This window comes from Kryptolebias marmoratus, linkage group LG20 (assembly GCF_001649575.2).
Source record: "Kryptolebias marmoratus isolate JLee-2015 linkage group LG20, ASM164957v2, whole genome shotgun sequence".
Lineage (NCBI taxonomy): Eukaryota > Metazoa > Chordata > Actinopteri > Cyprinodontiformes > Rivulidae > Kryptolebias > Kryptolebias marmoratus.
In genome coordinates, this window is record NC_051449.1 from 19,797,540 (window position 1) to 19,808,961 (window position 11,422).

Here is an 11,422-nt window from a genome sequence, read left to right on the forward strand (position 1 = left end):
GGAATAAATACAGTTAAAGACTTGTTGGTAAATTATTTTTGTCCTGTGTTTTAGAGGGGGAACCAATTATTTCAGACGGCTGAAATATTTGGTTCCCCCCTTGTAACCTTTGCAAAAAAAGAACAAATGTCTCCAAATTCACAGGACTTGTTGAAAGTGGAATAAACAGTTAAAGACTTGTTGGTAAATTAACTGGTTGTTGTTGGATAATTAATGATCTAAATAACATTCAACCCAAATGTTATTTAGATAAAAGCGAAATACCACTTCAGGCGGAGAAAACCACCTGAATAATAAAAATATTACAACAGTTCACTGCAAACCCACATGATGCACTCGATCCACTACAGATTACATGCAGTCTAACACCAATATAGGTGTTGTGATGAGAAGCTATTTTATTTTCTGTTTTTCAAGAGTATTCAGCTTGTAGGGCACCACAACTGCTTCCACCTGCGTCGATCATCATCATTATATGAAATAACTTTTTGTCACAACAAAAAATAGTGGCTGGTAAAATATTTGAGTGGCTGGTAAAAAAATTTGTCCACCAGCCACTATGGCTGGTGAACAAAATTTTTAATTTCCACCCCTGGTTGGAGCAGGGAAACAAGTTAAACATGCAAAAAGTGGCCCTCAGGGACTAGGATTGGACACCACTAGAACAAACATGTTATACCAATAAGCATATGCAGAAGAGCCCTCAGACGTGACATATCTAGCATTTAATTCAATGTTTCCTCAAACAGTGGTTTGGTTTTGACCTGAGGTAGAGCTGATGGGAGTGTTTGCTGCAGAGGTCCGTTGGTTGCTGACAGTAGTTGAAGGATCTCTGGCTGCCTGCAGGATCTGCTTGGAAGGCTTGAAGAGAGAGTCATATAGCAGGTTGCTGGAGCTCTCCTTAGTGTCATGAAGCAGCTCATCATATTCCTGCAGACCAAACCCACACACTGTCACTGTCTGAGCTGCAGCAGCATAAAGCTGTCAGGCCTTGCTTGCTACCGCTCACCTTAGAGTACTGAGCAATCTCCTCCTGCAGGGCAGCGATTATCTTGTCTTTAGACTCCATAAGTTCCTACAAGCAGCAAACAATAATACATCTGGAAGTTTTGTCTCGGCATACACATCACAAGAACACTGATCTGATCTGATTTCAGACAAAAAGAAAGTAATCATTGGATGTACATTTAAAACTAATTCATTTTTGCAGTCAACCCAATTCAAGATGGGCACAATGGCTAACGGACAACAAACACAAAAATGAATATAAATCAGTCAAATTTAAAGATATTGAGCTAAAGTTTGATGTGGTTGTAGTTGAGAGTCATTGTCAGCATATATTCTGAGAGCTAACACATCTTGCAAGATCTTGTAATATTGCATGACACGGTGCATGATATCATTTCCAAGATTTGACCAAAACATCAACATAAAAGGATCTGCAATCAACTCACCTGCTTCCACTTGCCAATCACACCTTCCAGTAGATATAAGCTCCCTGGTTTTATTCATTCTCTGTCAGATCCTCAAGCATAAGTTTGTTCAATCCTGTTTGTTTTGAGTCATCTAACAGTTTGTTTTTGATTTTCACTTAATAAATACTTTTGGAAACCAACCTGCTTAAGATTTGATCAAATCTTGGAAATGACATCATGTAATAATACAAGATGTCACAACTGCATGTCACTTGCACGCTTGGGATCTCACAACCAAACCTCCACAACCACTATATTTCAACAGATTGGCAAGTCCTTGGGCTTCGGTTCAGTTGTTACATACAGCCGTGGACAAATTAGTTTGTACACTTTTGTTAAAGAAAGAAAAAAACCTACCTCACTAATATAACTTTTATAACTGATGAAAATATTTTTTTTTTTCAGTCATTGCTTTTGAATGCTGGTTCAGCAGATAAATTATTATTATTATTATTATTATCATCGATGAGTCGATAACTGCAGTCAGGTGATTTCTGTCCCTCTCTCTGAGACGTCTTCACCTGTCCACAGGTATTTTGGTCCACTCCTCCTGAGCAAACTGCTCCATCTGTCTCAGGTTTGAATGTTTCAGCTCCTTCCTCAGATGTTCAACAGGATTTAGATCAGGGCTCAGAAGGACACTTCAGAACAGTCCAATGTTTGGTTCTGATCCACTCTTGGTGTTTTTAGGTTTGTGTTTTGGGTCATTATCCTGTTGGAGGACCCATGATCTGTGACTGAGACCAAACTTTCTGACTCTGAGCAGCACATTTAGCTCCTGAATGTTTGATAGTCTCAAGATTTCATTGGACCCTGAACAGATTTAAGATATCCTGTGTCAGATGCAGCAAAGCAGGCCCAGAACAGAACCGAGCCACCGAGGGTTCTTTTTGTTAGATGTTTCATTGTTTAGTCTGTGAACAGACAGCTGATGGGACTTGTTGCCAAAAGGCTCCAGTTTTGTCTCATCTGTCCAAAAGACATTCTCCCAGATTTTTGTGGCTTCTCAATATTTATTTTGGCAAATTCCAGTCTGGCTTTTTTATGATTTGGTGTCCTCTTGAGTCATCAACTTTGACTCAAACAGATTGATTGTGTAATCTGACACTGATGACCTTTGACCTTGGAGTTCACCTAAAATCTCTTTGGAAGTTGTAGTCTCAGGAATATCAAGCTGCTTGGAGATAGTCTTATAGTCTTTACCTTTAACATGTTGCCAGTTATTTTCTTTCTAAGCTCCTGAGACAACTCTGTCCTCAGCTGTCTGTGCTCCATGTTCAGTGTGGTACACACCATGCTAGCAAATAGCACAGTGACTACTTTTCTCCCTTTATGCAAGCAGACTGACTGATTACAGGATTGAAGACACCTGTGATGATGATTACAGGACACACCTTATTTTCACATGTCCCTGAGGTCAAATTAGTATCATTCTGTTCTAGGGTACCATCCTTTTTGTCAAGGCCAGATTCATTAATTCATTTATTTATTTTTTCAATAATTCTGTTGAACCAAAATTCAAAAGCAGTTTTAGATATTTGTGGGCTTTTACTTCTTTAACAAAAGGGTACAAATAAACTTGTCTGTCTCTGTAGTTCCAGGGCCTGCCTCTGGCACCTCACCTTCAGGTTTTTGCTGGCGTTGCAGCGCGTCTCCGGATCACTGCTGGAGATGGACAGTGCAGCATACAGCCGGGCCTGTTGTTTCTCCAGTGTCTCTGTCAGCTTTGCAATCTTCCTCTCCAGCAGCATCCTCTTCAGCCCACTCTTCTGCTGCACATCCAAGATGGTCTCTGTCTGCTTCCTCTGCAGCTCGTCACGCTCCCTCTCAACCTGCAGGGACATTTACAAACCTCACTACGAGTGATGAAAGAAGGAAAGCAGCTGATGGGAGCAGCTTACTGTACCTCTTTGATGGCCTGCCTAAGCAGCTCCAGCTTCACCGACAAATCTGTGTGCTCCCTTGCAACCACTTTCAGCTGAAGATGATACCTCTGTCAAGCATAAAGCCATTAGATAATTAAAAGCCTAGCATTCCTTGAAGAAATGTACATTGCCTGCCACCTTTCAAAGCAAGGTTTTAGACTAAGATCATTTTGTGAGAAATGAGAGTGGCAAATCTTGAAAATGTTATGCACAATCTCATATCATGCTCAGAATATGTGTTATAAAGGACAGATAATACTCAGGGCTCCAGCTTTGCACTGGTCCACAGGTCACATTTGTCAGTTCCCATATAGACTGATAGTCATATAAATAAATGACTGTAACAGGAGCAAAGGTGAAGGTAAATGTTTGTATTTATGTAGCATAAACATAAATCTGCACAAACTGTAAATATTTTTAAGTTCTAAGAAAGTATTCATTGGTCATACATGTACAAATAATTAACTTCTGAAGTCAACCTGATTTAAGTTGACCAATTGGCAACAGGAATGCTTGGCCTTTAACACCATGTGGTTTTAGACCGGTGACGCTCAGTAGAACTCACCGCCATTAGGTCCTTGTCATTTGTGGGTTGCTGCATCCTCCTCTGCAGCTCATCCCATTTCTGCTCGAGATCGCTCAGCTTTTCTCGCAGGCGCTCGTTTTCTGAAAGCTCCAGCTTCAATTCCTGCTCTTCCTGCTTCAGCAGGAGATTGACTGTTATCTGCACCTACACAGAAAAATACGGAACCAAACACGAAATGGTTGAGACCAGTACCACAAAGTTCAGTCAGTGTTTGTGATGTGCTGAGATGAAACCATTGTGCTCATGTTCGAAACATTTCACCTCCACCTGCAAAGTGGATTGAACAAAAACAAAAGAAAAAAACTTAGAGATGAGTATCATCATCATCCTTTAGCTTAATGTTGGATTTTAATGAAACTTACAGAAAGTGATCATTACATTTTCCTCTACAACTAATTAATGTTTGGAGTTAACCTGATATAAGATGGCCACAAAAGCCAACACAAAAATGGCTATAATGGTCATTTTTACACATACTGAGCGAGGGTTTGGTGTGTTCGTGGCCAAGAGTCATTCACAACACATACTCTGAGTGCTAACACATCTCGCTAGAACTTCATATAGCATAAGATTGTATATAATATTATTTTAAAGTTTGACCAAAGCAGCTGTAACTATACCTCTGGCATGAAAGGCAGTGGGTGATGTGCCTTCCTTCAAGGACTGCTAGTCATTTAAGAATTATTTAACCTGTCAGTCGTGAGTACCACTGCAGGTATCCTGAATACCACCAGTGGTACTTGTACCACAGATTGGGAACCATGAATCTAAAGAGAGAGATGTTTTGTGCCACACTGATTTTGCATTTCAGCTGGTTCAAGAAATTAAAAACCAAACAAACATACAAAACTGGAGAACAGAGGTTGAGTTTGAGGACTTTTCTTCTGATTCCAGGAAATAAAGTCAGTGGCACCTGGTTCATTTTAACTCCAGGAAGATTAAAGCAAAACAACCTGTTCATGTTGATCCCAGTGATGCGCTGTATGTGACTGTGCTTGTGCGTCAGCGTGATGGCTCTTCTCACCATAGATTGGCTCATTCCTTTACTCTGCATCTTCTTCTGACTGGCAATGGCATACATGTGGTTCAACCTCATGTTGTGATCTTCAGTCAGAGTTGTCACGTGACGCCTCATCTTGTTGTCTATGCTGTCTGTCGCCTCCTTCAGGCGCATCAGTTCCCTCGCCACCAGAGTCTGTCTCTGCTGGTCACCGCTGAACTCCATCTCTGATCATGCAGGGGCAGCAAGAAGAGGAAGACGAAAGTTCAGAGGCAGCATTTACAAAACACTTGTTTATGACAGCAAGAGGAAAAAATAAAAGACAAATTAAATGAAAGTAGTGTTTCCTCCTTTAAGATCTGTTTCCCCACCTGGTAAATCTACTTGTATTCCAACCATCAGATGGACGCCTAAACCAAGGGACCTTTTGAAACACTAAGCTAAAATTAAGCAGCTGAGCAAGGCCTTTTTGTATTTTCCATGGTCAATTGATTGTGGTAGACATCTGGAATTGGGTTAGGTCCAAAAGCTAATGAGTTGTGGATGTCATCTTAATGATTCATTTCTAAATGTTTTATTGAAATCCATCTACGATTTCATGAGTTATTTTCCTTAAAGAGTTGATTTCAATAGTTGATGGCAAAGTTTTAAACACCATTCTTGTGCGGTCAATTAGCACTCAAAGAATAGGTTGGGAATCAGTTTCATCTACTACCATAACAAATTTTATCTCAATATCTGTAAAATTGGCCGCTTTATCGCCATTTTCGTGTTTGGTAGGATTGCTTAGCTGTAGCAGTAATTTTAAATCTGGTTGATTAAAAAATTTAACTCAGTTCTAGATGTCGACCCACTGATTACTTTTTGAAAGATTCATTCAAATTTGTCCAGAGGTTCATGAGATGTTTGGCTCATGGTACAAAGAAACAAATACACACAGACACAGGCAACAACATTATCGCTCAACCTTCACCTTTGGTGGCAGGTGATATAAAAAAGGGAAGTTGGGAAGGACGTGAAGGGTGAAAATAGAAATGAAAGAGCGTAAAGGAGAAAGGAAATAAACAGAAAAAGGAATTCAACTGATGCGATTTTCAATGGTTATATTAGTCTCCTGATCCCCTTGTGTGACTCTCAGCCTCCCCTGTTCCAATCTTTCTTACCATGCACCTTGTCCTCGTAGTCTCTCTTCATCGCTATCATCTCCGTGTAGTGTTTCTGGTGAGGTGGAGTGCGCCAGGTGTTCATCATGCACTCATAGGTAAAGACGGAAAACTTCAAACTTCAATCAATAAAGGCCTCACCAGCACCAGGTCCTTGATCAAGGTCTCGTGTTCCAGCTGCTTCTCTCTGCAGTCTGCCTGGAGGACGTGAACCTGCCTGTGCAGCTCGAGCGCCGACGCTGCGTGCTGGTGCTGGTGCTGGACCAGTGAGGCGGCGCCGTCCACCTTCAGCTCAGTGATGGTGCTGCTCTGCTCAGACAGGACGTGCTTCAGCTTCTGCTTGTAAACCTGGACACCAGCGAGCAAACATGGAGCTTACATGTGAGGTTCAGACATACACCAGTTTGTAAAGTTAAAGCTCGAGTAACAGAAGGTTGTTACAGGCAAAGAAAACGTTCATTTTAGGTTACATTTAAGGTTAGCTTTAGGTAGTATCTCCATTTATGCCAGGTTAGATTTAATTTGGGGTTTAGCTTGATAAAGTCAGGATTCGGTTGGACCAGTGGTTCTCAAACTGTTCATGTCACACCCCTAAAGACTAAAATGAAGTGAGTCAAATTCAACAATAATCAGGAAAAAAATAAAATAAACAGTCAATTGAGCAATAAACAAGAAATCAGAAAGCGATGCTGATGTTACTGTGAAATCAACAACACACTGAGTGGCCTGAACTATATTATTCTGACATGAGCTAATTTTACATTAGTCAGAGTTTCAGTTATTTCTGATATTCTAATGGGCTTGGGTATTAAACCCATGCAAAATGAAAAAAGGAAGCGTAAAATAAGAAATCAGTGATATTGCAGAGGTCCAAGTCACGGTCCCTCTGTTGGCTAAAGACACACAAACTAAAGGCTTTAGACTTTTAAATAAACCCATGTGTTCTGTGTCATTGTAACGTGGAACAACAGATTCTCCAGGGACAAAAGGGCAAAAATGCCTGACTTACTAAACTTTTGGGGCAAGACCCTTTAAAGGTAACCAGCAGGATCAGTATGGCACTTTAGTGCTACATTGACAGCTGATTTAATTTTTGTAATAATCATAATGTATGCTAGCGCTCAGATCTTTGTATACTTAGATGTATGTCAGCTCACAGTGATTTCCTCCCTGCGGCGCTCCATGGCTTCCTCCATCTCCCTCCTCCTGTTCCTCAGCTCGGCCTCCTTCTCCCCCAGGTTCTTCATGGTGGTCTCCCAGGAGGCCTGGGCTCTGTCTGTTTCCAGATGGAGGTCGTGCCTCTGCTTCTTGACCGTCTCAAGCTCTTCTTGGAGGTGAAGAGCTAGGTCCCACAGCTGCAAGTCAAAAACCCTTGTGTCGACATTTAAATGGACCAAAACACATTCACAATAAATGCGTAGCTGGGTCCAAATGTTTGATCAGTGATGTGCATTGCTTATTGTCAAAAGGCAAAAAGTGGGCAGTAATGTTTTTGCCCGTGTCTGTGTACATTTGTCTGTTAGCAAAATATTTCAAGAATCACCAAAGAAATTATAATGAAGGTCCTAGAAAATAACCACTGGATATTCATCTAAAACTGATTAGATTTTGGAGTCAACCCAAGTCAAGACTGCCACCACAGCTCATTGATCATAGTCAACATAAACATGTTTATAACTCAGTCAGTTGTACAGATATTGAACTAAAATTTGGTGTGTAAGAAGCTGAGAGTCATCCCCAACCCACCCCACGCACACAAAACCCACCCAACCCACTCGACTTTTTCCAAATGGGCAGTTCCAGCCATGGGGCATTATCATTGTGTGCTGCTTCCTTCTCCTGAATGCTTCTCCAGTAGTGCTCATACACGTCAGATAACTTTTCTTCTGGAGTTAACATCTTATGATTCACATATTTCTTACCTGGCTGTTTGTTCAGTTATTCATTTATGTTTAGTTGCGTATTATCTGCTGACCTCTCCTGGACCGCTAACACAGCAACCGCCCTGAAGAAGGCTCAGCAGCATCTTCATTTCCTGAGGGTGCTCAGGAGAAATAATGTGGGTGGGAAGCACCTGGTGAACTTCTACCAAGCTTCCATCTCAGTGTGCTTTCCTTGCTGCACTGAGTCAGACCAGAAAAGGCTTCAGGGAGTAGTGAACACCTCACAGTCGATCATTGGTTGCCCCCTGCCCTCTCTAAAGTCCTTCTACACCTCCCGATGTCTCAGCAGAGCCACCAACATTGTCAAGGAGAGCTCACATCACAGCTCCCATCTCTTTGAACTGTTGCTCTCAGGCAGACGCTATAGATCCAGCAGGACCCAGATCACCAAACTCAGACAGTTTCTTTCCTCAAGCTGTTAAATAATTAAAGGCTTACTTTAAGACACTTTTAGCTCCATAAATACAAAATGCCAGCCTGTAAACCAGATATTGTTGGCTTCAGTTTTGAACACTGAAAGAAGACAGAGATGCCTCGTACATCGGTTTTGGTCCAGACACCTTAAGGCTGCAACATATTTTGCAGGAAGTGAGAAAATTGTTCTTTCTCCCGGGGCTGCGGAAAAAAAATGACGTCTATTTTTTTTTTTTTTTTTTCCATTTTTAGCAACACCGGTTTGAGAGCTCTTGCAGCTTGTTGTCAACACATCATCTGGGCAGAACATTTTTCTCGTCTGCTGTCCGACAACCATTGTGTGATTGGTCAGAAACTTGAAGTGGGCGTGGCTGATGTATAAAAGCTGAAATGTTGACGTTCCGGTATTCCCACACTTATTTAAATTTCCAGAAGTTCTGTTCTTGCGTTTCTTGTGAAGTATGAAATGTCCTGGCCAACTTGAACTTTGTTCTTGTTCTTTCCACTTCAAGTAAACAAACAATTTTCTTGGTTCTTGCTGAGTATGCAATAAGCTCTACAGCAAAGCAACTGGAGAAAAAAAACTGTCACTGCTGCAGCTTAGCTAGCTCTTACCTCATCCTTTGACATTTCTTTTGTTGATCTGCCACTATCAACTATGACAGTGGGCGTTGTCTTTTTGCCCTTCTTTTTCCCTTTTGGTTTTGGTGGCTGAGGAAAAAACACACCAACATTAACGGTCTTAAAAATAACTTCCTAACTGCCAGTTAGCTTGCTAACTGTCAGACAGCTTGCTAACTAACTTCTTTACAGACAAATAAAATGTTCTAAACATAAGATAAAAAATACTTTCAGCACTCAACAACATCATCAGAAAAAAGTAAAATCAATAAATAAAAGTTTCTTCACCATTGTGACTGGATGAGCAGCGCAAAATACACTCGGGACGGTAAGTGTGGCTTGATCATCAAATGAGTCTTAAGAGTTCCAATATCAGATAGCTGTTGCTGTGTTGTCATAGCAACAACTTAATGTCACCTCCAGGCTTTATTTTTTCATTGTACTAAATCTTTTACACTTGTTAAAAAAGTATTCATAATGGAATGATTTTTATTTCTTGTTCTAAAATAAACAATTTAAAATCAAAGCTCTTTATTAGCTTTGAGTTATATTTTTCTTTGTCATTATTTTTACACATACTGAAATTTAAGTACTGAATATTGCTATTTAACCTGTGTGTTGTTCAAAGTTTATTTTTTTGTTCAATTGTGTCCTGGAAACTTAAAAACTGAGAACCGTTTTTTTTTAAGTATGATATATATATGGTATGAACAAACCTGAACCCCAAACCATGAATTTCTAAATTGCTACCAAAGACCACTGATGCCAACAAAGCATGAAAAAAGGTTATAAAAATCCACCCATCCCTTTTTTTTTACCAACTTTTCTGTACAGGGTCACAGGGGACCTGGTGTCTATCTCCAGCAGTCACTGTGTGAGAGGTGAGGGACACCCTGGACAGGTCTCGAGTCCATCATAGGGACACATAGAGACAAATGAGACAGACAACCATTCACAATCGTATCTAGGGCCAATTTAGCGTTACAAATTAACCTAACAAGCATGTTTTTGGTCTGTGGGAGGAAACTGAAGTACTGGAGAAAACCCATACGTGCAAGGGGACAACATGTAAACTCCACACAGAAAGGTCGGGAGGTGAAACTGTGACCTTCTCACTGTGAGGCTAACCCCTGGTCCACCGTTCCACGGTTGTATAAATGTACTGCAGTATTTTCATAGATGTTTTCACCTTTCAAAATGTGAGACAGGTGTGCATCTGTCATAAGTGGACATGGTCTACTTCAGGAAGTCCAGCTGAATGTTTTCCTCTGCATGAAGAGTCCAGTTAAAACTCTGTGAACGGACCTCAGAAATGCTGTACCTGCAGTTAAACAACAACAACAAGACAGAACTTGAAAGGTTTTGTGAGAAGGACAAGTAAACAAGAACTAAAAGAGTCTATAAAAGTGTTCTGAGGAGATGAGTTTTATAGTACATGTTTTGCTGAAGCTGTCTTATATGAGTAGCATTTTCTCTTAATTGCCTGCTGCAAGAGGCAAAGGTGGAGCGATAATATTTTTGCCAGCGTGTGTGAATGTGTGTGCACGTTCATTTGTCTAAAGCATGAACCAGAGGACGGATCTGAATAAAACTCTCAGAAAGTAATCACTGGCTGAACATCGACAACTGACAGACATTTGGAGTCAACACAAATCAAGATGGCCATCACAGCTAACTTTGCCTTCACAAAAATGGCCCTAATTTACATTAAATTACAGATAAGTTTATGTGGTAGTAGCAGAAAGTCATTCTGAACACATACTCCAAGCAGTAGCATATTTTCCAAGATGTGAATGGTGGTGGCCATCTTGAATTAAAACTCTGTCATGAAAGGCGGCAGGCGATATGCATTTTTTTAGTGAATGTTAAGTATTTAATTTACTCACCACAATAAAAGGTGGGCGATCATGTAGTTGCCTGTGTCTGTGTGTACGTGTGTGTTTGTTCATCTGTTGTGAACCACTGCATGAACTTTAATGCCACTTCAACTTTTATTGTTAACCAAAGCAGAACCCAGATTGTTTACCTTGTCCAGGTGGTGAGGAATGCGGAATGGACTGAACCACACAGAGGAGGAACATGCAGCAGAGGGTTTTAGAGCTGCACACGCTTCATTCAACGCCATATCTTTACCAAGATATCAGGTTATTCAAGCTTTTTTTTTAACTAGACAATATAAAACTCCAATCTGCTACACTACAATGTAAAAAGGCTGTTTTAGTCTCCACTTTATGTTGGAATAAAAAAAAAAAAAAAAACTACCACAAACTTTCCTTTGGCTGAGCTTTTGGCCCC

At 40.6% G+C, this 11,422-nt stretch overlaps 1 protein-coding gene across 2 annotated transcripts in view; it reads right to left on the reverse strand.

Moving 5' to 3' along the window:
- LOC108238282 (dynein regulatory complex subunit 4) overlaps positions 1 to 11,355 on the reverse strand; it is a 14,123-nt gene extending 2,768 nt beyond the window's left edge. Inside the window, exons 1-12 of one of the 2 annotated variants that reach the window (XM_017420249.3) lie at positions 11,154 to 11,355; positions 10,317 to 10,448; positions 9,122 to 9,217; positions 7,307 to 7,504; positions 6,291 to 6,497; positions 6,150 to 6,204; positions 5,011 to 5,213; positions 3,966 to 4,130; positions 3,382 to 3,468; positions 3,098 to 3,307; positions 1,010 to 1,075; positions 765 to 930 (exon numbers count right to left, since the gene is read on the reverse strand). In XM_017420249.3, coding sequence (XP_017275738.1) covers positions 765 to 930; positions 1,010 to 1,075; positions 3,098 to 3,307; positions 3,382 to 3,468; positions 3,966 to 4,130; positions 5,011 to 5,213; positions 6,150 to 6,204; positions 6,291 to 6,497; positions 7,307 to 7,504; positions 9,122 to 9,136 — 1,372 coding nt within the window. In that variant the 5' untranslated portion in view covers positions 9,137 to 9,217; positions 10,317 to 10,448; positions 11,154 to 11,355. Of the gene's footprint in view, positions 1 to 764; positions 931 to 1,009; positions 1,076 to 3,097; positions 3,308 to 3,381; positions 3,469 to 3,965; positions 4,131 to 5,010; positions 5,214 to 6,149; positions 6,205 to 6,290; positions 6,498 to 7,306; positions 7,505 to 9,121; positions 9,218 to 9,415; positions 9,497 to 10,316; positions 10,449 to 11,153 lie in introns of those variants that run through there. The other variant, XM_037973018.1, reaches the window with a different exon arrangement.
- Between the last annotated feature and the right edge of the window lie 67 nt (positions 11,356 to 11,422).